Source organism: Fopius arisanus, unplaced genomic scaffold (assembly GCF_000806365.1).
Source record: "Fopius arisanus strain USDA-PBARC FA_bdor unplaced genomic scaffold, ASM80636v1 scaffold00104, whole genome shotgun sequence".
NCBI lineage: Eukaryota > Metazoa > Arthropoda > Insecta > Hymenoptera > Braconidae > Fopius > Fopius arisanus.
In genome coordinates, this window is record NW_011887843.1 from 185,736 (window position 1) to 213,343 (window position 27,608).

Here is a 27,608-nt window from a genome sequence, read left to right on the forward strand (position 1 = left end):
GCCTATCAGGTGAGACAAATTATGTTTTCAGCGAGTGCATGTCACCTGATAGAGCCCTGCAATCAAATCCAAAGTGGAAGGAGCACTCGATTATTAATACATACCATTACAGAGCCCCCGGAAAAATTCAATACGATTATCGGCCCCTTCACCCGAACCACTTTGGGCATTCTCTCGAATATTACGCGCCTGCCGACCGGTTCTGGATTAGATAAAACACATGAAGGCCATCATTTAACTTCCGTCGTAGCCACTCATGGGCATCTTCCAATTTAATCTCGATTTATTCCCGAAATCTTGGCCTCAGAAAATCGAACAATCGGTGCAAGGAACCCATTATTTGAGTCATCGATTCCGAATTCCAAATATTTCGCCCGTGGGAGAGGCAGCGGTTGGGGTAGAACACCTGTTTTCTCACCGTTCATGCGCCTAAATAATCGACAAACGAGATATAGAAAAGTGAGATAAGGAGCCGTAAAGGAGACCCCGAATTTTCGGCGTCGATGATGTCAGCCGATCGAATAGGTGTTGTGGCTCTACCGGACCGCTAATGTATGCGAGTGAGAGTCATCATGTCAGTTGGGACTATTTCATGGGAATCACGTAGAAATTATGGCTTCTGGTGACTCAATACATGATTTATCTGATTTATATGATTTATTTCTTCAATCGAGAGTGAAATAGTCATTGACAATCCAATTTACCGATATTACTAATGACTGTGTACCCAAATAAAATATCATCTCAGTCTTTCGAGAAAACTCTCATATCAAGATCAGCAAAATCTTGAAATTCGTTTGGATATATTTTTTTTCCAACGTTCGTGGCAAGTGAGTCACGAGTGTCTCAGATGTCTCGGCCCGGAGCCCGAGACTCCTTCACCATTCATCCGCGCGTATTTCATAATTCAAAACCCAACGAATCATCAATTACAAAAAGAGCCTCATCCAATCCCCGATATCCACACCTATAAATATGACATGCGATACGTGAATCTAGGTAGAATGTACCCCCTTGGACGTGTCACAACCGCCCGCGCACATCTGAACGGCAGAACCACTGTTTCCTGAAAGAGAAAGCCACTTCCTGATGACATAATTTCCCGTATCAAGGTGATATGAGACTGAATTCATCCAACGCAGCCAAGACCACTGGCATGTCCACAACCTACCCTATACTCCTCCGCGAGAATCGTCGTCTGGGTTTGGGCTGCCCTCAGCCATTTCCAGCCACGAACGCCTGCTACTTGAAACAATGAAACAATCTGACGTCATGATACACACATTCGAAGCCCATCTAAGGCACTGGTGTCACGTTACACGTGCAGTTGTGCAATCAATTCATTTTTAATATTAATCCAACCCCGGGCTCACCGCAGAAAAAAAATTTCAATCAAAAACCTCATCCGACAGTCGACCAAAAAATTATCGGACTGTCCAGCTACGATTGGCGCAATGCGATCTAATCCCGAATATTAATGCTCAGTCCAGGAAAATTTCGCAAATTGTTGCATCCGTTGGATTATAATTTCCAACGATTCGTCGGGATCTGAGCGTCGACTTGTTGCATTGAGAGAGCTCCAACGACTGTCCCCTCATTAGGGAACTGGACGTGGAAGGTAATTGATGCTTTCATAACCTGCCAGCATTCCCACCTGCGAATAGTTGGGTTTTTGCAGCAGTCTCGTTAGAGGTGACAATAAGTAGTTATCCATTTCCACGTACGCGATGCAACGAGTCCTCTTTAATGAGAGAATTGGTGGGTGTCACCTGGATGAATTGTCATCGATACCCATCACCTGTTCGATATCAATCAATTGATCGTGGATGAAAATAAAAATAAAAATTCACCGGAGATGATGGTGAGGAGGGCTGGAATTATAATGATTCAAGAATTTGAGCTTATTATTTTTATGTGATTATCTGGCTTACGTAATTTTATGTACTATACGTGCGAAACGTTAACAAATTAGCCGGTGTGATGGTGCGTGTGTTACTGTCGGCGGGAGCGCACTAATCACGCTCTTGATTGCAGGGGAGTGCAACTCGTCCGACAGATAATATTCACGTAATTGGTTCAGCCCCTGTCAACCTGTCTCGGCATCAACGCACGACATCTTAACCCGTAAACACATCGCCCAAGTGTTGTTTTATACATTGACCACCGCATTTTATACCTGTCCGCACAAATCACGCTCCATTTTTCGCAAAATCCATCGATCCTTCTGCGAAACGAAAAACTGCACGTGAGGTTATGTTGCTGGTTTGCTTTTGGAGAGAAAAAAAAAGGATGTAAAAAAAAAATTGCCATCGACCAGGACATGCATCCACTTGGAGAGCAATTTTCGTGGATAATTCTATCGAGTGGATAAAATTGTTGATAAATATGAAATAAATCGGTGGAAAAATCGGATGTGTCAATTTCTTCGAAATTATTTTGAGACGCAGATGGGCGCGACTGCTATCCGTGGAGTTGGTCTCGAAGGTCGTCTTCATTTCCGCGGTATATCCCGTGGGAACACGTGGAGTTGACCCTGAAGTGGTTGTGCCCTCTGTAACAAAGGACGACCCGATCCTGTGGCCGATCCGAAAGAGGCCCGCGGAGAAAGGATCTATTCTTCTCACCGAGGAAAAGATGTATTTATTTGAGTGTCGCCGGGGTTCACTATTTTTTTTTCTCTCTCTCACGAGATGGGTAAAAGAATGCATTTGTCCATTCAATGCAACAGCTCGTTAGAGGAAAATTTAGGTCCGGTGAGGTCTCACTCACCTTTTCCAATAAATTTTACTGGCGACCGGATGTTTTTCTTCGGAATTCTTTCACTCGATAGTCTCCTTTGACATCAGCTAGTTAAAACTGATGTCTCAATTGGGAATTTACAGGACATAATCCAATAAATATAAATAATTACGACAGGACAGGAGCTGTGGGTGTATTAATTAATTAATCTAATTATTCGCGGGAAGTGAATTATGCTGTTCAATGAGTAGATTAATTTTTTTAATTTTTTAAATTTTTGCTTTGGGCAATAATAAGTTATAGCGGGTCGATAGTTTTGTGGGAAAAAAAAAAGGAAAAAATGACGACTGAGATCCCCAAATGCAACAATGGCACGGGGGTCTCGGCGCCGCGGGACGCCCCCAGGAATCCGAAGAGATTTGCTCCGGGATAGAGTTTGACAGCGCGATTGCGCCGACGCACACACAAACCCCGAGAGAACTTTTCGCTGCCACCGCCATCAGATAAACCAACGGGGATGGGGATGGGGATGGGGATGGTGGTACACACCGTTTGAGAAACCGACGCCCCCTGACGGCGAGCGAATTCGCACGCATCCACTGTATTCCAAAGTCGTTTGTATCCAAAAAAAAAAAGGGAGAGGAGAATAAATAAAATACAAAGAGAAAAATTCACTTCCCTCTGCGACACATTCATTATTTTTTTCCCTTTTTATTTTTCAGACGAAAAAATAGGGGACGAAATGGAGAGGGGGATTTATAGGATTTTTTGGGACTAGTCGCACGTCAGAAATTTTAGACTCGGAGGTAGTCCCAATATTTGGACGATCTCTGACGGTTATGGCGGTAATCCGAGGTGCCAAGTGTCACGTGAATGATTATTCTGAAATGAAAAACCTCGAGGGGGACTGGGGGGCGGTGGGACAACTTTGAATTAATTAATTGAGATTACAGCGCGACCGGATTTGTATGATATTCATAATTTTTTTGGTGGGGAGAACCAGTTCTTCAGCGATTCCACTAATCTTTGGGGCCAGGGGCTAAATAAAAATTTTTTCAAGTTAAATTTATTCTAATACAAATTTTTTCTCCGGTACAAAATTGTCACAAAGCGCTAATTACTCCAAAAAATAGGACATGAATTTCGCGAGACACTAGAAAATTCTCCCATACAAAAATATCCCACCCCAAAAATAATTAATAAATTAATTTAATTAATCCCATTCCCATCGCAAAATTTAGGACGACGTGAAAATGCCGTGTCTTTTGCAAAAATTTTTCCTTTTTTTTTCCAGTAAAAAGCGTCGAAAATGAAATTAAATTCCGGTAGATAAATAAAATAGAAATTGTCACCATATACAGGCGCGAATAATAGAACAGCTCAAGTATAATTGACAAAGTCATGCAATCGGAATGTACCTCCGATAAAATCTAATCGACGAGTAGTTGTAGGCCTGCCGGCGCCAAGGGCCAGCTCATCGCCTGCGATTATCGATCTCTCTCACTCGCGAATTTCGTGAAATGACGTCACCATTCCCCGAATGACATCCTCGGAAATATATCCATCAATATCCAACAATCAACAGATAATCATTCACATTTATCTGATATGAATTAAAATAGGTTATGATGCACCGAGTGCAGGGACGCCACCGGTTGGTGGCGCGATCACAGCTGACGGCTATATAAACGAAACAATTAATAACCCGTTGAGATAATTTTTTATCGATTTGTCACCGGCGATGACACCACTAAACGGATAGACCAAATAAACTGAATAAACCAGTGCAATAATAATTTCAACTCTGGATAGACCTGCGAGACTGTGCGATTGGCTGTCGTGCCCAGACGCCCACACGTTGCACAGTTACACGGGTACAACTACCCATGCGGAGTTCATTCATAGTTCCACTCATAGTCTAGTCATTCATTAATACCCGAGTGAGTTGGTCTCCGCGAGTTTATTCCCTCGCGTGCGCCACCGACTGACCCGATTACCGATATTCATTCACCCCCTGACCATTCGGAGAATAACCCCCAAGCGATCGGAGGACCACCAGAGAATGCGAACAGGTGAGTTTTTAAAAAATATAAACAATTTGAGGTATCGAAATGATAATGATCGTTAATGCGGTGTCATCGATTTTTTTTTGGGCGTTGACAACTCGTTTTATCGGTATACCACCTGATGATCTACACCTCAACGGATTTGCGCTACTGATTAAATGACACTTTGTCAGCTCGAGATAGTGTGCCGATATTTGGATGTTATGTCAGTGAGTTTTGTTATGAATTCGATGATTTGTGGAGTTGCGCTGTCAGTGACTCCGTGTGATTCGCAGTGTTTACCGAGAAAATCGTTATCTGTATGAATCATGTGGCACTTGATTGCGATAAATAAAACATGATGTACCGGTAATTTGTTGATCCACCGAAAATAGAAGTGAAAAGTAAAATTCACCTGATGTTGACTAACCGATCAGGTTTGAGATACGGAGAAAAAATATTTCCCCGATCGGAAAATTTTATCACGATATTTTATCACAACCATAGTTTCAAGTTTTGAGTAAATTATTTTGAGGATTAAATCCACCGAGGCGTGAATGAAATCTCTCATATTTTCCTCAACCGATCCAAATCTCTCGATCTTCCTGTTGTTATTGTTCAACCGATAAAAATTCTTCCGGTGCATTACATAAAGGTCTTGCGCGGTGAAGCACTGGGAAATCCCTCGGAAAACCGATGACTAACGATAATGTACCCATTATCACAAAATGTTTTTTTAATGATTGGGTATCGCGGGCACTTGCCCTAGACGAACCGGCGAATTTCACAGAAAATAAATGGGTGTCGGTGCGATCGATGCCAGTGACTCATAAAATTACTGCACCTTGAGGATTTCGGTGTACATAAGACGAATACAAATGCCGAGGAGAGTAAAAATTGAAATACGGAGTACACACCCGCAAGAGATGGATAGTTAATTAACGCCGTGACACGGTAATTGGTGAGGTGGTTCGATCCTTTGGGAGGGAATGCATACGTCGAGAACGACGTGGGGTTAAGTGGCTTTCGCACGCGTCATTAAATTGAATGTCTGGATGGCGGGAGAGGATCGTCCGAACCATTTAAAGTCACCTAAAAATCTGGTTCTTATCGTGCTACATTTACACCGCGTCATCGGTCTTATCTGTGACGTTTTTGTGATTGTTATGACAATTACTAATATACTGTAACCTTCATTCGAGGAACTATAGTGTCGACGTAGTTTTTCTTCGGGTCCCAAAACCGTCCCAATTTACGATCGTAAATATCTCACTTCAAACTTAAATAAAACTGTCCCAAATAAATGTTTAACGAGTAATTTGACGAGGCACTTGCATAGAGACTTGTCGTAAAGGCGTATCAATTTAATACATTTTCAGAATTAGTGAGAAAATCTTATCCCGCAATATTTGAATCATTCCGTGGTGCACCAATGGTTGTAAAATACTGGCCTGATTGAGGGGTCATTAGGAGCCTTAAGTATAATGTTTTCGAATCCGTGGAATATACACGAGATACGCCGTGTAACGAACCATTGCCTTGAGTACAACTTAAACATTGTACATAAGCAACATCACGTAGCACCGTGAAAAATTGTTAAGTTGAATTACTGACACCGATTGCAATAGTCATGGGTATGCCTGGTATGTGAAATGACAGGAGCACTAGCAAATACACCTCGACAATTACTCGAGTTATGTCTTTTTTTTTAATTCACCTGATTATCATCGACGTCTGTAGCAACGAGGGAATAACAAAGACCTCTAGAGATGTAAGACGTCGAACCGTTACGACACAAATCGGTATTAACGTTCTAAAGCAATGTCTTAATATTGAGGCGTCTCAATAGTGGATTGAAGTACCTCAAAAATGTCTCAAGGGCCTTAAATTTTGGGACGTCTCAAAAAGTGGATTAAAGTCGCTCAGTTGAATGATAGATGAAAACAAGTATGAGATGTCGTTGTTCGCGTTTAATGACACGTGTAATGAAATTCGCTTGTTCCCCCCTCCTCGGGGGGTCGGACACTTCTCCCCTGACTCTCGCAAATCCCCACACAAGCGCGATATCGAGCGCGCGCGCGGTGAGGGTGGCATCGAGGCTGAGAGAGACCTGCAAGAGGTGCCCCGGTTGCCTTCGAGTCGACAAAACGGGTAGGGGGAAAAAAAAAGGTGGCTGGAGGAGCCCCGGAGAGTGCGGAAAGAAGGGAGAGGAAGGAGGTGGAACCGAGGCGGTGAGTGAGTAGTGAGGTCCGCACAAGTGAGTAACTGGGAGTCGCCACGGGACCCTCTCAGTCACCACGAGATCGGCAAACCGAATGGTCAGACGTGTCGTATCGTGTCAATGTACAAATAGCCGTTTTTTTATCAATCTCCAATAGAATATATATTTCCCCAATCTTTATCCATCATTTTGTGTATGAAAATCGGTTGAGATCGGTGAAAATCGGCGAGTGACGATCTTCCAAATACGAAATAAATGGACGAGACATTCGTGTGATTTCAGTCAATAACTTTGTGCAGAAAATCGATCGAGATCGGTAATAAATCGGCCGGTGAAAATTGACGGGTATTCGATTGATTGAATAGGACATCCAACCGGTGTCAGTAGATGCTCCTAGTGCTTGAAATTCCCTCGAGATCGGTAATAATTCGACAGGTGAACATTATTCGTTGAATTTGGAACATTTTTTAAATCGCAAACGATCGTTCGGTGATTAAAAATCGGTTGATATCGACAAAAAATATTGGCGTAAGATTTTTCGGTGAAAATAATTGATAATGGGAGCTAAGCGTTTGATACGTCATGCCGACGGCGATTTGCCGAGCCCCACGCGATTAGATATTGATCATTGATGCGTTACCATATCTGTTGGTGAAGAATCGGTAAATCCTGAGAATTCGGTGATTAGACCCTGAATTTTGATTGATCGTCGACGTCTCGGGGTAAATCAAGTGCGCGAGTGGATGCTAGAACGTGGTGGTGTCATTCGGAGAAGACGGCGACACTCCAGACACTGGAAAAAGAGGAAGAGATGATCTACGGTCTGCTGGTGGCCGGTGTTATCGCCCTCGCCACAATAAGGCGGTGTGTGTACATTGCTGAATTTTATACTTCGATTATAGTTACTCTGTCACTGCAAAAATTCACGTCTCAATTTCATTCTCAAATTAAGCCGTATCAATTCACCGCGGCTTAAGGGCCTTAATTTGAGACAGTATTTCGACCCGATCAATAGCATGCATCAAGTGCCTACAAATTGCCATGTTGCTCAAAATTTAAACTACAAATTGAATTGAAAATTGTCCTATAAATATTCTGAGATTGTCTCCAATTTATTAATTCTCACGTCCTAAATGTCTTAAAATTGACCTAGAATCTCTTTAATTTCACTTAACCTCAAGACATCAGTTTTTGCAGTGATTTATCTCAAACTTCATCAGGCAAAATGAACTCCTCACATTCCAAAATCTCCGTCTTAATTACGGGTCCTAAAAACGGCCAAAAGTCGTAAACAATTTCGGCCCGCCCATTGTCCCCTCGTTGCTCTCCATTAAAAAATGACCCAACTAAAATAAAAAAGTCCCCCAAAACTCAATAGAAAAATCGCTGGATAATCCCATTTTATATCTCAAACGTCAATCACCAGCGAATCAATAAAAAAAAAGTAGGACCATTTTATGACTAAGCGATAACCGAATCCGTCATCAAAGCCGTATCTCCCCAACGCCTAGACCACCGCGATCTGTGTTTATTTGGCTTCTCGGGAATGTTTCGACGACATGAAATAGATGGATCATCCATGAAATTTAATCCTCCCAATTTGAACGGTCTAAAAAATAAAAAAAAAAAATGGTTATTTACATACTTGACATTTCCAAACCACCTGTTATCTCCGAATTTGAGAAGGTGCTATATAGATAGGGTATGGCTGTCACTGTTGTCACGGGACACACACGATTGTTTGCACGAAACAACGGTTGGAGTGAGGATACCCTGGAGGATACGAAATGAACACATTGGGAGGGATCAAGGGCCCTAGTGTCCTGACTCTCTCAGGAGGGCCGTCGCCGCGGCGCGTCACAACATCACATTTACAAAAGCGTGGGTAAACACATTTCAAAGACCGACCAGTTTTATTTATCAAATACGAATGAGCGAGTCCCTCAATGACTTCTCTCAAATCTCCAGATAACGATATGACACGATCGCGGGGATTTAAATTAAAATATTTTCATAAATCTCTTTGATCTACTGCATTCGACATCTTGTCTGTCATATTCCAAAATATCCGTCTGACACGCCTCCCGTCCTTATCAGTAAAAAAATCCACCGATGTATCAATTCATGAGTCACCAATTGCCGATTATCAAACCGATCGCGATCTATCTATTGTATGTCCAATTAATTACTCTCATCACACAAATCGATGAAGTGCCAACGGATTAATTCTCAAGGGAATGTTAATATTTTGGATTATACTCTCCAAATAAACCAAGAAATTATGCATCATTTTGAGGTGAAATTTGAGAGGATAAAAATTAGGGGTTAAAAAAACGGACTAAACGAGGTCTGAGACGTGCGTGCGAGTTGTTCACTAATACACCAGTCGCATGACGTATGTGCATGATTTTCACTCGTTCCTCGGGAGAGGAAGAGAAAAAAAAAATATAGAGAAAGAATAAAAGTTGGAAAAAAAAGGAGAGATCGAGGGATCTACGCAGCGGGTGGTGGGGGTGGGGCAGTGGCATAGGAAACAGAGGGGCTCTATGGTTTTTTTTATTTTTTTTTTATTTAAAAGACAGCTCTATGGTGAACCCTCTTTAAGCCACGGTCCTGTGATATATTCCGACGCGTCCGTCGGAAAACCAATGGATCCCAACAAATAGGCGAGATCTCTGATTGAGACCAGAGAATTGTTAACTATTTACTCGGGGTCACTGGGCCCCACTCTACCGTGAAATAAAAATATTCTCATGAATAATGGAGAGTCGATCTCAAATCTGACGATTTTATTACCGGTATGAAGTTTCACGCCGTGCAAAATATAGTTGAGTATTTCTACGCTTTTATCTAGTATTTTTATTTCAGTCTTAATTGTTCCAATTTGTGACACCAATCACTTGATTTCATAACCGGAATTGTAGTTTCACCCTGAATGAAACAGAGCGAACTGATACTAAACTGAATAATACCGAGAAATTTCTCTTTTCCCATTGTGAAATAATTGTATTCACCGCGGAAGACCTTGGAAATGATCTTTAATTGTCGAAGGGTGTGAAAAAAAAAAGTCGTAAACACCTGGCACTGAGCCTGTCATTAAATTACTTCCAGCAACAAAAACACTGCATACCGTTTTTAAGTCGTTATGGCAGTGAGAAAAAAATTATCCCACGACAGATAACAAAGTAATGCCACTCGATTGGTCATTGGACGTATCAGCGATTGAAATTTTTCATGCACCAACGGGTCTTTATATCATCGAATCGGCAGTGGCGCGGGGTTTGGATTACGTTATGGAACAAGTCGTTTATGATTTTCACTCAGTGGACAATCAGTCACTCGACACATTTGAGATACGTTAATCGGTTTAATGGTGAACCCAACAGCGATGGCAGAGTATGTGGGTTACGCCTTCTTGCAATGAAGGACGATTTGTGTGGGCACGTGGGGGTTGAGGATACTGATTACTTCGATTTGTCGTGTGTCATCCTGATTATTTTTATTCAATAATTAATATCAATTACCAACGTTTCACGGAGATCGTTAAAGTGAATTGATGATTTGCGGGATTTATCCCGGAGGAGAAATTCCGGTTTCGCTCCGTTCAACTTTTTCCTTCAATTATCGAAAATTGTTTATTATAAAACACTTGGCGACGGATGAATGGAGATAGCATAAAGTCACTTGAAAAAAAAAAAATAAGTCTCCTCTCTGAGGCCCATTGTTTCACCGGTGCGCATCCAATCATAAGTGTCTCCATTCATGCCCCACACAATCCCATATCCGTATTCATGAATCAACTCCGCACAATTGACAATTTCCAACGAAAAATGTAATTTTTATTATTACACATTTTTTTTTTTCCTTTTTCGTAATTACCGAGTGTCTGCGGTCGAAGTTGAAACGTCGGCAATAGGTGCCGACGTTTCACGAAGGCGTTACGGAAATGTGTAATGTATTGTAAAAAATCCTGTGCGTACGCGACGCGTAGCCACAAGGCACTGTAATTGCTACGGTAGGCGGTTGTAGGACAGGGATTTTTGAGTGGAGGAAGGGAGGACAGAGCCGAGGGCATCGTAAAGCCGGCCGTGTAATTTAAACATTGCCTCACTTTCTGTACGCACACGAGAGCATGAGATTGTGTTGAAACCGCCCGCAATGCCATCCCTCTTTTTTTTATGGATTTTACCAGTGTCGAGTTCTATCATTTGAAAAATTAAAATAAAATATCCGTTGTGCACACTTTTATTTTATTACACATCTCCTTTTTTTTCCTTACGACTATTAGCCATGAATTTCTCCCAAATCAGAGGTGCCGTCCGATGGCGCCGTGGGTAAATCCTTTCAACAGAAATTGAAATGGCGGATTAAAATAGTCTTAATTAAAATCAGCAATTGACAAGGTTTAATCCTAATCCTGATGATCAATTTGACCGTCGGAACTCCCAGAGCTACAGGCGTTCATTCATGCCTCGATATATTTGTTGTTATCCATTCTCATACATGATACACCCTCGGTGATAAACAGCAATCGATAATGCCCCACCGACGCGTGTCCACGCCAGGTGCTATTATCCTATAAAACCCGGGGGATAAATAACCAGCAATTGAACCCACGATCGAAACGCACATATATCGATCACTGTGATCGGCAAAATCTTTAGTGCGAGGGTGGACAAACAACCGATTATCTCCGAGACATTCAATTGTGAGGGCAAAAATTCCACCGTCGCTTTTTTTTTATTGACTTCTCTTCCTCTCGATAAGTCTCACGTCATGTCCACACGGGTTTTGTTTGCTGTCCTCGATCTCTTTGTCGAATAATCCGCCGCTGAAAAAAATATTGAAAATAAATGTTTTCACATAGAAATTAAAACGAGTACGTAATAATAATGCACGATATTTTTGGAGAGTTAGATTTAATGGATAAATCGGTGGAATGAAATGGGAGACGATAAATATTGCCAGGTAAAAATCACCTTGAATCAATACCGATTATTACCCATTGGCTATTCAATCGTGGGTGGAGTAGTTTCACGGAATTGTGCCTGACCACCGACAACTTTGATTCACTGCGATTGTTCGGTTTGTGTACACGAGCGCAAGTCAAGTTCAATGATCGGTGGCGGTGCGCGCGCGACAGCCACCAGTTGCTTGTGTTTTGAATTACCACATTCAAGGCCTGACCCCCTGATCTTTACAATTCCCTGTCAATAAGAGCCGCGTAAAACAATTTGCGTGAAATTTATCAGCTGTCAAATAAATCATCGATGGTGATTAAATTATGCCCAGTGTACGAGTGGTTTTCACGAGGTATTAAAGAGTGGTTAATAGCTTCGATAGGTTGCAACTCCGTTATTATAATTCTTGAATTGTCACCTCTCGATATAAACGCTGTATGACATCAGGCGCAAAAGACTGGTATAAATGACATCAGTTGATCCATATCGTCAGTGACTTACAACAGTAAATTACATGGTACATCGTGTACAAGATTGAACACGTAATAATACCTCGACAGCTGGGGGGACAGCTGGTGGGTTGTAGGTGGCTTAATTTAAGACGGGCCAGTGTCAAGTCTTATTCCGTATCGTCAATATGATTGTCTATGATTTCAATCCACTCTGTTGAAGGCTCATTCGATTCCAAGTGTCTTAAGCCTTGAGACTCAGCGTGGCTTAATTTAAGACGTTAACCTCACGAGGGGCTTAGGCTGCAGAGAGCGTGTCCATCGAATGTTTCATCATTTTTGTTCCCTTATTTTCAATTTTTGTACTTTTTCTGCGTGGGGAAGGACGAAGATTGTTGGTTTTGCGTTTGCGCTGTGGAATAGGGGCCCCGAGGGCCCAGAGCGGGAGCGCATTATTCTGGGAACGGGTCCGGGGTCGGGCCTCACCGGGAGCGGTGATTGCGTGGTGATTAGACCTCCACCTTCGCTTCCTTCGTTTCGTCAGTCGAGCCATTGCTCTCCAGAGGGAAAAGGGCCCAACAGCATAAACGATCGTTTTCAGTGGAAAAAAAATCATGTCCCAAAGTCGTCTTAATTAAGACCTCAATCAATTCTCATTAACCTCATGATCAATTCCAAATATTAATTACATTCTCGATATCCCGCATCTCTCGAATGTCCCATATTGTCCCAACGTCTTAAATGGCTTAAATATCGTGACTTCTAAATTATTTCAAATACTTCGATTTAATCCTGCATTACAGAGACAACGCGCGATGTCCTCGAGGGTCATTTTTCAGTAAATATTGCAGCATTGTCGCCGGGGAAAGCACAAAAACCCGCTGTACAAACAACCGAGAAACAACCGTGCTCTCTACCATCGAGGACACTTTAAGACGAATATACTTATCTACAAGAACATCGTTTCATTCAAACATATGTTTGTGGCTGTCTAGTCTCTGGGCCATTTTACAACTCCTTCATTCTTCAATAAATTCTCTTGAATTTCAAAACGAATGATAATAATTTATAATAAAATAATTAATTCCTTCAGAGATAAAGATCCCTGGAGTGTCCCAAATTGCTCGATAATACGTAATACCTCGATATTTTTATTCGCATGTGTTGGTTTGATATATTTTTTGATGTCGGAGGTGAGTTTATGGCAGAATCGATGTCTTAAATCTCTCCCTCGTTTAATTCCACCACTTGCTCAATAAACTTATGTCCTGTTTTGCCCACAAATCAGTGGGACGCGTGCTGAATCCTCCTCCAATGCAATATCTCACCGAACAATTCTCCATTCACCTCTTTATCATCGAAGAATACGCGCGACACGAGTGCACATCCACACGGTGCATTACCCACTCCAACTCTGCATTCTTTCAAAGCCAATGCATGAGGCAAATTACAACGGTGTCCGTAGGACGCTGGCATTAGTTACTGGCGCATGAAAATGTTAATGTAAACTTGAATAATTGAGTGAATGCTGAGGTAGGGGCGTCAGTGCTTTCTCCACTGGCTTCGACCACGCGGAAGATCTGTCTCTTCTCGTTCCCTCCTCACTCCAAAAACCCAAAATCGAGGAGAGAAAATAAAAAAAAAAACTCCAACAAAAAATAAACCACCGAAAATATGGAGAGGAAAAAATAAATAAAATCGATATGTCCTAGTCGGTCGTTAAAGTCGCCGGCGGATGTTCCAGACAGATTAGTAGACGCGCGCAGAACATTTGCATTTTGCGTCTGCGGGTATCCGAAAATCGAATACAGGAGAACCCACCTATAAACTGCGGCGACGCCAACTGGAGGTGGAGGGATGTTGATGTTGGAACCCTTCATATACCTGCAAAACCGCTGCCTCTGTGAATTAACGGAGACGCGGGTTGTACGAGGGATAGGGATACGATATTCGCTCACCCGTACACCGGGGCGCTATAGTTGTTTCACCGTGTTTTGCCCGATGTATAACACCTCCTGCCCACACCGATCTATCTTGTGAACAATCGGCTGGCGTAAAACGCGTCTTAACTCACGATTCACCACTGGGATTACGATTTTAGGACACTTTTAAGACGTGTCACACGCACTGATGAGTCATTTTGAGCACTTGATTTCAACTGCGTAGGTTTTTATTGGTGGTACCAATTAACATGCGATATTTTCATAAATTATATCCAATCAGAGGATTAACGACTTCCGTGGATAATAATTTAATGGATCGGATTGGGGGAAAAAATTGGAGTCAATCCGGGCGAACGAATTTTACCGAGGAAGTGGTTGACCATTGGAGGAAGTTGCCCGCCGGGGCATTTAATTGCACAATAAATCGTGATTCTCCGATTTGCAACCTATTTCCTACTGCGGGGGCGGTTTCATCGCGGATAAGCGTGGGTTATGCTCGGAGGATTTTAGTTTATACATGCAGCCAATACCCACACGTGAATGAAATTCTGCCGGGTGTGAAAGTCGGAAGAAGCACCGGTGTTATTCCCTTTGCCGTGCGTGGCGCCGCCTCTTGCTTCATTTTCAATAAAAAAATTGGGAAATTTATTCCGTTATTAAACGATCCGCTATTTCCCATCCAAATAATGCATTCGATTTCTTCTAGCTCTTTCAATTACCATTGACTAGTGCACCACCTGGTGATGGCGTCGGTGTACTGAAGTGATTATAACCTCGATTTTTTTCATTCCTCCGATTTTTTAAGCGAGAATTTATTGAATAGACCCAAGAGAGATTGAAAGATTGACTCTTTGTAATTATGTCTTATGAGCCGTGAGTAACGAGATTACAGCCGCCATATCTCGATTCATGCGGATTACATCGATCTTCACAAATATTTTTTTATCTCCCTTGAAGTGCCGGAGAACTTGTGAACGACTTGCCCACAGGTACAACCCTATCAGCATCAGGGGAATTTATAAAACCGTGTTGTGATGACATAAAGATACAGAAATATCGCGAGTAAGGCCCTAATTTATGCGCACGCACACCCCCATGCTTGCGAAATCGGGGTACAGAGTACCGTAATTTCGGTACCGCAAAATGATAATTATTCATAAGAAAATAACGTTACGCCCCATTTCACGGACATAAACGCAATTTCTATCTTCAGTAAAATCAGAAATACCAATGATAATTAATTGTTGTCTCTGTGTGTTGCAGATCCGGTAGCACAAACGGCTACCCTGACGAGCCTGGCATTATTCCTGAGCTCTGGATTGAGTGGTGTCACAACTGTTCCCCAATACGGCTTGAATTTTGCCGATATTCAGACAAATCCGATGGAACCTTGGGAGCAACCCTGCGGAACTCCTCTAGGGGCAGCCCTAAAAAGGTCACCTCAAAGGCACAGCGTTCATCGCGCCCTCAAACGAGTGCGAACGCAACTTCGAGTAGCTCAGAATCATTTCAGAAAAGATCTTAAAGACGTTCATGATATTTATTCCAAGGTAAACCGATACCTCTGTATGAAAAATTTAAAACAATTTTAGGCCCCAAATCGGGGCCCGAGGATTCATCACAAAATACTTCCACGATACGAACCCATCATTTTTTTTTATATAAGATAATTAAATCGTGGAGTTGAGCGGTCGGATAAAATCCTATTATTTTGAAAACAATTGGCCAGTCTCTCGGCACCTTATGGCGCCTGAAAAAAAATGTCAACTGAGATATTGTTTAGTCTATATACCATGCAAGTCAAGCAGTTGCGCCGCATGCTGCGCATTTCCACGCGTATCTATTACAAAAGCTTCTCCATTACCCCATGATTCAACACTCCACCTGATGACTTATTAAACAAGCATTGTCCCTCGGAATTCCTCTCATTGTTCGGAATTGTTGACAGTGGGTTATCCCATCGAATGTTCAGCCACTGAAATAATAATAAAGAGCGACAGCAGAAAAATGACAATCCCCCCGAAAAATGGTAATAATTGCAGGATTTATCAGCGTCAAATTGACTTCGCAGGTTTATAAAGTACTCAAGGGTCAGTACCACATGACATGGCTACCGAAAAATCAGCTGGAGTGGTACCACAGTGAATTGTGGTGCAAGGAGAAGAGCAAAAAGGCAGAGCATGCACTGCCCAGACTTCATGATGCACTTCAGAGATTCGCTATTACGTTTCATTCACTCAGGGAATTTCAATTGAAGTCTAATATCGATGTGGACCGAACGATCAATAGGCGGAATGATATTATCGTGGGAATGCAGAACGAAGTGTTGCGGGTGGGTTACTCTTTCGGAGATATTGCGAAGAGAAAAATGAGAATTCAGATGGAATTTGGATAAAAAAAAATGAAATCGGAATATTTTTTCCAAATTTTCAAATAATTTCGGGGAAACTTTTCAGAATTTTTTTTTTATGAAAAAAAAAAATCGGAAAACAAAACATTTTGTTTCTCGGAAAGGTTTTGAAAAGTTTTTCAAAAATTTGAGTAGGAATATTTTTTTTATCATTTAGATGGCGTATTTTTTGAGAATATTAAAAAATCAAAAAGTATGAAAACAACAGTATAATTTAAAAAAAAATGTATATTCGTAAAAATTTCTAGAAAATGATTAAAAAAATTTTCAAAACATTTCGCAGAAATAAAATTGTTTTATTTCCCAATATTGTCTTTTTTTATTTTTTTTTAATTTGGAGAAAATATTCCCATTACATTTTTTTTTTACCCGGGTGTTTAATAGCATTTCTGTTGTTCTGGTGTTTAATTAATTTATGGTCCTTTCCAGATGCTCTGCGAAGTTGAAACGGCTATACTAAATCTCGGTCTTCAGCTACCTGTGGTTCACAAATCGAAGATTGTCACGGAAAGTCCGGATTGGGCGACCGAGGGCGATCTTACACTCATGCTTATTCAGGACTGGGGTGTCCTTCGACTTTATCAAGCTTTCTTAAACGACTGGACCCGTGCATTCCGCAATGCAACAGCCACCGGACCGGGTACATGCGATCCAAACACTGTTAAGCCACTGTCCGCTTACCGGCCGAAGCCCAAAAACCCCAAGAAAATAATGCGAATGAAAAAGAGGCCGAATCACGAGAGAAAGAAAAATCCCAATGGTCAATTCAGAAAGGAGAACAGCGTCGGGCCCAATGGTGAACTAATTCAGGCCCGACGACGTGGCATGCGGCGACGGCTCATGAGAAATCGGCGACGGAAAATCGGCCAGTGAATATTATTCCGACGGAATTCATCGGCCGATCTTTATTTTTATTAAGACGACCTTTTGACGACTCGCGGGGGAAAATCATCAGTTATTTATTCCATTTTTCATGTTCATCTTGAGGAGTTTCGATGCTCAAAATGTATTTGACGATTTGATTTTTTTTAAGATGTCAGTTATTACAGGACACGTCGATCTAATCCTGAATTTTCAAAGAACTTAATAACCAGGGTATCCACACTATCCATGGACTTGAAACCAGTATTATAAAAATGCTATTTAAGATTTAATAAGCAGTATTACAGGGGAGATGATGCATTCAGTGAATAAATATTCGGACAATTATTTCATTGTAAAATACTTAACGCAGTGAGTGTTTAACTCTCGTGTGACTTTGCGGGTAATTCCACGTTCCATAAACAACTGCTCGGATGAAATAGGAAAATTATTTATTTGTTCTAGCTTTAACGCGCGATACAGACGAGCTTAAAGTTATTAGCTGTGATATTGTCAACGTAAGATTTTGGATGAATGTTTATATGATCTTGAATTTATTCGAGAGTCAATGAATTTTTCCAATTTATCGTTATTGATTTATTGATTTTTGTGGAATCTCGGCGGGTCTCGCTAATATTTTTCATTGAAATTTCATCGAGTCAGAAATATTTGCGTATTCATCGACTGATAAGACATTCCGTTGACGAAACGCTATCGATTATCCGCGACTATTTTAACGTCCGGATAAAATTCTATCATTAATATTTCCATTTTCTACTCGCGAATGAAAATAGAATAATTTTTCAATTTATTGTAATGTTTTTTTTACGGATAGTGTATTTATTGGGCATACATATACTTATTTGTATTATGATAAACTATTTATTATACCACGTTACCATTTCGTAAATGACTGTCTCTTTTATTTACCCGTTCCATCCCATTTTTTATAACTCACATTTTTTTTTATTGTTAAATTCATCTAAATGGACAGAATCTCGTTATTTAATTGTACATATCAGGCGCCCATGAGGGATTCGTTGGGCGAATTTTATTATCCACGTGCATGTGCGAGGACTTGCGCGATACATCACACGGCACATCGAAATTATTAACCTGCTATTATTTATTGGAATTTCCATCACAAGAGTAAAAAAAATTGTTAAAAGTTCAGGTTTCACAGTTCCAATAATTGAATTACAAACTAATCGCACCCATAAGACGAATAAACCAGATGATCGGAGGGAAAGGGAATTTTTTTTCATCGACTCCAGCTTTCTCAGCGGACCCATCACTCTACCAGGAATCCATGGCTGGATGCTGGCATTCACCAGGTGGTGGGCCACCCTCTCCGAATCGATAAATCCCTGGAAACAGACGTCACCAGGGGCTCGTAAAACCCCGAAAACATGAGTAATACGTGACGAAATGCAATCATTGAATCACAAGTTATTCGTCAATTGTGACGTATCGATGGGTTATTCTCTGGAGGAAGTGGGGGAGTTGCAAATGCCTCGTATCATTTCAGCAAACAAATAAATGCCGATGCCAGCTAAGAATAGTAACACTACCGTACAACGTTTGCACTCGTGCGTCCGGTGTATTTGTAGTTTCATTGATAACACGTTTCTTCCTTTGGGTGTCATCCGGTGAATTACACCGATTGTTGAAATTCGGGGCACGCGCGGTGTAATCTGTTAAAAATTCATTGACGGATTACCATAGACTCGATATTTCGGCAGTTCTAAAATCATCCGAGGGTGTAATTACTGCTGGGACTTGACACAACATCACAGAAAATTGAGAAAATTGTTTTCAGAATATTAAAAAAATCTGAGATTAGTAGGGATGAGTTTCTAAATTCCACTCGACACCTTTTTAAAATCAAACTCGCCGATCACACGCATGATATAAGATCTGATTGATGAGTCAATGAATCATTGCGCCAGACACTGTAATCGGTAGAAATCCCAAATTTCGGTGCATGAATCATCACCGAATTAAAGTAACAGATAAAAAATACACAATCTATTCAAATAAATAATCATCAGTGAATCACCCTGCGATACGTATACAAGATCTTTTCTAATTTCGTTAATTACCCTATTAATCGTCATTTTTGGATTGTAATAAATTCTCGTAATTTTCTTCTTCGTATGATGACCGCCAATTCCCCATTTTAGCTGCAACCCTTTCCCACCTGGCTTTCCCCGTTTGAGTCATACAGCAAACACCGCGGAAAATTACGTAGTTGTCGGCACAGACCAACGGAAAAATAATTCCCGGCAAAAGTGCCAGGATGACGACGTGCATTCCGCCGGTTCGAGGAAAGTTCAAAACGTAAAAGCTGCACTGGAGTGGGCGGACCTCCAGGAAACATTCACCATGCGCATATGCAAATTCTTTTCTCTGTTAATCCCTCTAATTCCTAAAAAGTCATTTACATCAGAGGCTGTTACCGGTGATATGCCGCTAATTCGTAGATTACGGCGGTATTATTTGATAGCGATGTGTGACGATACCGGTTGATTGCCATCAGGGCTTATCAGTGCCCTTCCCTCACATTCCTCAACAATGACACTAATTGAGACAATTAATTTTGGGTGCAAATTATAATTCGAGATCATTATCAATTGCGAATAAGTGGTTGAAGCCAAAAGATATCAATAAATAAAATTTATCTTGAATATTTTTTACTATCACTGCACGAATTGACTCATCACTCCCGATTTCAGTTGTCGCTGTAAAAAAAATCGCGCGAATTTCAATTGATGCAGGATTTAAGACCTACCCGAGTAAAAAAAATTGTAATCGGAATATTTTTTCCAAATTTTCAAAAAACTTTTACGAATATAATTTTTTCTTTTGAATATACTGTTATTTTCTTACTTTTTTTATTTTTCGATATTCTCAAAGAAAAACGCCATCTGAATTATAAAAAAAATATTCTATTCAAATTTTTGAAAAATTTTTCAAAACCTTTCCAAAATTAAAACTGTTCAGTTTTCTAATTTTTTTCACAAAAAAAATTGTCTGAAAAGTTTTCCCGAAATTTTTTGAAAATTTGAAAAAAATATTCCGATTAAAATTTTTTTTTACGCCGGTACCCCCACACGAGATTATTATTATTATCGGCATTTTTTCTAGATCGCCCTCGAATGAGACACTGCGCTGACAATTTAATTGAGTTATTAATTAAATTAAATCGATTGCTCTGGATTCAGTGGACCAAGACACCGAGTGCTATCTTCATCTCGAAATCGTTGAAACGTGAATATTTTTCGGATGACGAGGTGCCCCCCAGTCGGTTGGTCTGACGCGGGCCGCGCGAAAAAGCACAGCAGCATCCCCTCCTCCTGTCAATATTTTTTCCCACAGATACCGATAGAGACACTCAACGTTCGTACGTATGTACGATTTGTTTACACTATGGCATATATAAAAGAGGAAGCACGAGGGTTTGACAATCCCAGTTTGCGATCATCATCGATCCGCGGAGCATCAATAGATCGGTATCAAATCAACCATATCAATAAAAAATAATTCTTCAATCAAGTCCCTCGAAGTATCTATCCAACCAGATAACAGGATTGAAAACGAAAATGTCTGCTGTAAAGATTGTCATTATTTCTGTCATTATCGCGACAGTGACAGCAGCTCCAGCTGCTCCAGACAAAAATGAGAGATCGGTTAAGCCATTCTGGCATCTGCCGTGTGGTGAAGTTAGTGATAATGAGATCATTCCAGCTGAGGATACCGTTGAGGAGCTCAGGTCTGTCCTGATTAGGCTCAGGCTCCAGCATGAACTCACCCTCAATGATTATCTCAGCCGAGATTACGAGTTTCTTTATGAACGGGTGAAGAAAGGGGTTCACAAGCATCAGTACATTCCAAACTGGATCCCGGGGAAGCAGGATGTCGATAACACCAGGGGATTGGCTGGAAAAGACCCACAAACCGTAAGTAATTTTCATCCTTCACAATCTGGCCCAAAATAGTGAATTAAATTGAGAAAAAAAAATTCCTAAATGTCAGTTGTGGTAAGTCTCAAGAATATTCGGAAGTCATTAAAATTAAAAATATTAAAAAATGTCTCAAAATGTCTCGAAATGTCTCAATTCAATGCCCTCCCCTCCGACCGAGGCTACCCATTACTCCCCAAATTATCACGATTAACTTTCTCCCCTTTTCTCGATAACTTCCCATTAATATTCATGGAGGCGAGTTGCCGGAGAATCCCCACGATTTGCTCATTGTCCATCCACTCAAGCCACGAGAATGCAAAAATATTCTCACAACCATACGGACGATTGCAATTCCAACATGATTGATTAACGTTAAATAACAAAATTTTAATGAGACAGTAATTATTATAAAGTACCAGGGTAACATAAGCCCGGGTGGTCGGTTCGATATAATGTAGCGCGCGCAGAGGCAATACGATACTTCATGCTCGCCGGGTTGTGCAACTGCGTAATCGTGCGCCTGTCTCGTGCGGTTTTTGCCACCGATAACACGAGGTGATAGACAGTTGATTATTCTACACCTCGTTACCCTCTCCCACCCGTGGATAATTGGGACGATTGAATTTATTTCACCGTTTATTCGTGTTGACACCGTCACCCTGTCGCCATGTTGCACTGTTGCCCTGTTGCCCTGTCGCCCTGTCACCTGAATTAAGACGCAGAAATTCAGGACATTATTGGGACACATTGACACAATTTGGGACAATGCGGAATGACGCGAGACGAAAAAATATGCGATGAAGTTTTAAAGCTGGGTTAAAATCAATTTAAGACACTTGAATGATTTTGGGAGGGTGGAATAAAATTTGGGACACCCGGGTATTTGAATGAAATTCTTTTTGTCCGCAGATTGCCAATCACCTGCCGAAATTTCACTTGGACCTCCAGAAGTTTGCGGTGGCAATCGAGGAGTTGATCGACGACGAGCCGTCGGAGAAGATCTTGACTGCCCTCAGGAGTACGCAGTCGTATCTCCAGATGCTGCTGTGCGAAGTGGAAAGTGTAATTGTTACACTTCCGGGGATTAATCTCCCGGGGAGGGTCTCCAGGGGTATAATGACAGCAATCCAGAGAGAGCCTGTTGACGAGACGAGGAGACTAATCCGGGACTGGGGTGTCCTCCTCAAGTACAAGGACTACCTTCACGCCTGGAGGCATGTCCTCGACTACTAGATTTTTACCGATTATTTTGGAAAAATTTTCTAGTCGATATTTTCACGCTCTTTATCGCACCCGCCCTTCTCATACCAGAACACCTCGGACGTGCACTATTTATAGATTCGATATCGATGACATCTTAACAGTGGATTTTTTTTTTCTGCAATGTAAATTTCGATGCAAGTGACGACCGGTGAACGCATCGGCAAAAAATGAAATGAACAGCCTCCCGTGCATTGACGCAAATTGGTTTAGCATACGGGTGGATAATGAGTTTACACTGGGATTAGGAATTGAAACGGTCAATGATGTGGGGGCAGCGATTTCTGGGACAGAATTCAAAGGGTTGAAGGATTTTAATTCTAGGTGTCTCAGAATTTTAAAACAGTAAAAAATTTTGAGACAGGCCATTGAAATATTGAAACGTCTCAAAAATTGAGACAGTGGCACAAATGTTTGTCTATTCATACGCGGTATTGGTATTGCCGCTGCATATCACAATATTTTCCGAGAAGGCAAAAGTTTGAAGTCATTCCCCGTGACGGATAATTTTAGCGTCTCAGATCAGGGAATACCCTGCACTCCGTAATCTTTATTGCGGACTTATTCAAAGGTATTGACTGATACTCGACATGTCGGAGTATCTGAGGCCACCGATAGGTAATTATTAGTTTCTATTTATTAAATTTGGGGACTGCTGTATTTTTTTACAACGATAAAGTATTTATTGAGTATTCATTGACCAATTAGTGGAGTAGGTGACGCGTGAACTAATTTTTGGATTCGAAGATCAGCCGAATGTGCCTTAAATAACCGAAAATGTTAATTAGTTCATATTGTCTCTGGCATTTTATAATAACGATAAAACATGACGTCATTAGATTCGTGCAGTATTAATTAATGATATGTATTAATTTATTGCCATGTAGTGAATAGTTATTTATTGCTTTTTATACAAAATAAACTATTTCCCGATTATTACGGTTGAAAGACTAATTGATGCTTTTTAATTGATATTTAAATAACTGTGTCAAGAATAATTCCCAACTGTGAGCGAATTAATGCAGAGGAATTCGAAGGAGATATCCCAAAGCTACTTTGGATTACCGTGTGATTCACCTGTTGATAGTGTCTTAATCACTTTTTTAATTGAAAATATCCACCGAGCGATTGCTCAGAAATGTCATATTTTTGCAATTCCTGAATGAACGAACTCCTATGTTTATTTACGCATATATATCCATTGAGATAACGAGATCGTTACACGGAGATTACCGAGTCTTATAATTACAATTACAATTAGTAAAGCTTATGGAATATTTATACAGTGATTTTCAGATTTACTGGTGAGAGGAAAATATATTTGGCGGAAGAAATTTTTTTTTCTGTGGACGCGAAAAGTCTAGTGCATGTGGAAATATTTTGACACGGGAAATTCAATAATTTTTTCTTCTGAATATATTTTATATTTACCACTCCACGATATAGCAGATAGTGATCTTACTGACTGCCACAAATGGTAATTGCCGCGGATCATTTGCCGATTTATCTGAGTCGATAAGTTCTCCGCGGATTATCGACGGATTTCTATCTTTCCATCGGTTGAGCCTCGAGATGCTGCGGTAATCGCTGAACCAAACATTTTTTTTTAATTACTCAATTATTCAATCATTACGTACCTTCTAATCCTGTCAATCACCAATTAAGACTATTTCCTTCTCAACATTTTTCCCATCGAAAAAAAAAACGATTGCGGTACCCATAGATCACTATTAATTATTGACCAACTTTCCTATTAAATTGATCACATTCTCTCGCCCCCGCTGATTCAATACTCAATAACAGAAACAAAAAAATTGTACCGCCTTCAATCACTCGCGAATTTCACCCGCGAATCGGATTGTTGACGCGACGAGTTACCGCGGGTTCAGGGGTCACCCTCGCTGGGAAAGTATTATACAATCCCCAGAGTAACAGGAGCACTTGGATCCCATGTCTCAGATAAAAAAAAAATGTAGAAAAACACGTCTCGATGAGTGGATGATTATTTCCATTATTCCGCCATTATTTTCTCTATACTCGTCGTATTTTTAATTTACAAACGCATCAAGTCTCTCAGAATGGAGATCATTAATTGCAACAATGAGTCACTGGAATTGAAATGGACTCCAGCGTGGGAACTGTCAGTGTGAAAGCCGATGGATTGTCATGACATCGTGACCTTGGGGCTCCGTGGGTGGATGACCTTGTTGCACATCGGTACGCATGATGTGGTGACCACAGGCCAGTAATGACGCGATCATTACACCAACCCGAGTTACATGTGAGTAACGGGAGTCATTGTCGATGCACTCGATGCACTGACCGAGAATCAGTAATGACGGCTGAGGAATGAGTATGATCGGTGCTCTAATTGTCCTTTCAGGTCTATTGCAATGATGTGAATCGTTAGGTAACACTTCATCGAATGATTTATTTATTGAATCAGCGCAACCTAGCGGTGGCGTCCCTGTAACTCTCACACTGTCTCTCATAACCCCGAATTTATGCTTATATTATTTCAAATTATTCTCCTGATGTCGCTCCATGTTTATATGGAAATTCGGCTGGCCATTGAACCTGATGTTGTTTTTTATTTCACTTTCACTCGCGGGTGTGTCGTCATGATTTCCCGATGAGGCGATCGACCAGAGGACTACACCCAGAGACACCAAGAGAATCGAAACAATCCGAGGATTTTCTCGCTGCTTTCTACGATCTGGCATTTGAATCTCACCAAATCGTTAACGAGGATGGAGATCGGGTCAGTCACGCGTTGGGCTCTTTGATACACTTCCACCTAGATACCCCAGTGGCATTCAAATGCCAGTACTTATCCGTTATCTTTCACGCCTGGAATAATGCACTCTCCCTCCGCCCGGGGTGAGTCCTCCAGGACTAATTTACACTTCTAGTTTCCATTATAGCTCATTCACATCGCAAAACTCTTCCTCAATCAGCGCTCACTCGTAAAAAAAATTACATAATCATTTTCCCCGATAAGCACCAACCAAATCAACTCGGGTTAAGTAACATTATCATTACTGTCCATTCATAAATCATTGCGATCATGATCATTCGATGCTGTTAATTCAATACCGAACATTGTTAACGTTTAGAACAGGAACAATGATAATAAAGAGAAGTCGTTGGGTATCAGGAGCAAGCATTTCCTGGGTGGCTGAGGGAATGCTGGACACTCCCTGGAACGAGTCGTCGCCGATTCGTCATACATGAGGGCAATTATACGGGGCAGAATGAGCATAAATCTTATCTTTATTCGCGAGTATTTTAAATTCCGGTGGCAGCTGAAACAGCTGGGGCTCGCCGCTACCCCAGGATGTGGGTGAAATAAATGATTGATCCTACTTGAATATTTTTTTTTATGAAAATAAAAAATACACTCTACAGAATATATTCATCGATCATGATAAAAATGTCGATTTAACCGTTCGACGCATTCCTGATGATCGTATTGATCTGGAATTTATTAACACATATCAATCGTTAATTATTGATTATTAGCATCGGAATTATTGTTCCCAAGATAAAAACGCAAAATAGCATTCGATTTTAATGAATCCCGTGATTACTGACCGTGACCGATAATTTATGGCTAATAAGAAACCCTTGGCCTTGTGACGGAATTATTAATCGTTAATTACCGAGTGGTTATTCTGCTGCGTGAAATCATGAAGACGTCAGAGATATTGAGAGAATTTCGAGGGTAATGCAATTTTCCCAGCGTGAGGCGTCTTAACCCACCGGGTAGAGGTCAGAAGTGCCAATAAAACTATCACTTCCCAGCGATTTCTCTAATTATAATTATTATCGATTAATTACCGAGTGACGCAATGGGTTGGAGAACTCTGACGTTCATCCTTTATCATGGGTATTGCGGAGCACGAGACTCATTGTTCCAAATCGTGTTTTACATAATCGCATCCGTGCGCGGTCATTCTCCGGAAAACTCAGACAGGAGAGATCGAGATTTAACAGGATAAATTGGTAATGAGTGAGCGTAATGTCATCGTTCGCCGATTCTTGAGATAATCTCTGAAAATCTGTCCTAACCTGAATTCTTGGATTTTAGTACAGGGACGCCACCGCCAGGTGGTGCCGTTTCAATCCCACGAATTTGATGAAGAAATGAGTGAAACTGAATCGTTCCCTTCGCAAGGGTGTCCTATTTGGCATCGTGATTGAAATTATGCAAACGTGTGGGCACGAGTGCAATAAACAAAGATCACCAAGGGGGATCCGTGGCAGGTCGCGGTGCGCCTCGATACGTACATTCTCGATGGTACGAGACAATGCGGCACGATTCACCAGGGTATTCACTACTTCAGGTCGCTATAAGGAGATGAATACGAGAGGGAGAAGAAGAATAAGAGGGAGCGTCATGGCATTTGGGACGCCGACGGAGAATGCAAGGGCATACCGCCTTTGGTGAACGGTTTTGTAGCTCATCCAACTTCTTATATAGACAGGTACATCGTGTGCACGGGCGTCAACTATAAATTTGTCGATATCGAGAAAGAAAGTATCCCATTCTATAAAAAATACGCGGGTATAGAAAATTAAATAAATTAAAGAGCGCAATCGATTGAACTTTTCGGATCAGCGGATGATCATGTCTTCAACATCATTCCAGACTTCAGTAAAAAATAATAATTGTATATTAATGGTTTTTTGGTAATTAATAAATAATGTTGTACCCTCTGATTGAAACACAATGTTCAACGAAATAATAATAC

The 27,608-nt window shown here is 41.0% G+C and overlaps 2 protein-coding genes across 3 annotated transcripts; both read left to right on the forward strand.

Annotated features, from left to right (window-relative positions):
• Positions 1-4,733: 4,733 nt before the first annotated feature.
• LOC105271180 (uncharacterized) lies at positions 4,734-18,475 on the forward strand. Of its 2 annotated transcripts, none has more exons than XM_011312557.1 (4): positions 4,734-4,811; positions 15,622-15,908; positions 16,430-16,690; positions 17,198-18,475. In XM_011312557.1, exons 1-4 carry the CDS (start codon positions 4,802-4,804, stop codon positions 17,639-17,641), a joined length of 1,002 nt encoding a protein of 333 aa, XP_011310859.1. In that variant the 5' UTR covers positions 4,734-4,801; the 3' UTR covers positions 17,642-18,475. The 2 variants fall into 2 exon arrangements, with proteins under 2 accessions (XP_011310859.1, XP_011310860.1); XM_011312558.1 differs by lacking the exon at positions 4,734-4,811 and adding an exon at positions 7,069-7,869.
• Positions 18,476-21,147: 2,672 nt separating this feature from the next.
• Positions 21,148-23,694, forward strand: LOC105271181 (uncharacterized). Its single transcript, XM_011312560.1, has 2 exons — positions 21,148-21,588; positions 22,504-23,694. Exons 1-2 carry the CDS (start codon positions 21,232-21,234, stop codon positions 22,825-22,827), a joined length of 681 nt encoding a protein of 226 aa, XP_011310862.1. The 5' UTR covers positions 21,148-21,231; the 3' UTR covers positions 22,828-23,694.
• Positions 23,695-27,608: the final 3,914 nt, after the last annotated feature.

What these genes read in the sequence shown, in the direction of transcription:
- LOC105271180 (XM_011312557.1), top strand. An exon ending in TTCATGATATTTATTCCAAG is followed by an intron (nt 15,909 to 16,429) that starts GTAAACCGATAC and finishes TTGACTTCGCAG; the next exon opens with GTTTATAAAGTACTCAAGGG. An exon ending in TGCAGAACGAAGTGTTGCGG is followed by an intron (nt 16,691 to 17,197) that starts GTGGGTTACTCT and finishes GGTCCTTTCCAG; the next exon opens with ATGCTCTGCGAAGTTGAAAC.
- LOC105271181 (XM_011312560.1), top strand. Translation starts at nt 21,232, where the DNA reads ATGTCTGCTGTAAAGATTGTCATTATTTCTGTCATTATCGCGACAGTG. An exon ending in CTGGAAAAGACCCACAAACC is followed by an intron (nt 21,589 to 22,503) that starts GTAAGTAATTTT and finishes TTTTGTCCGCAG; the next exon opens with ATTGCCAATCACCTGCCGAA.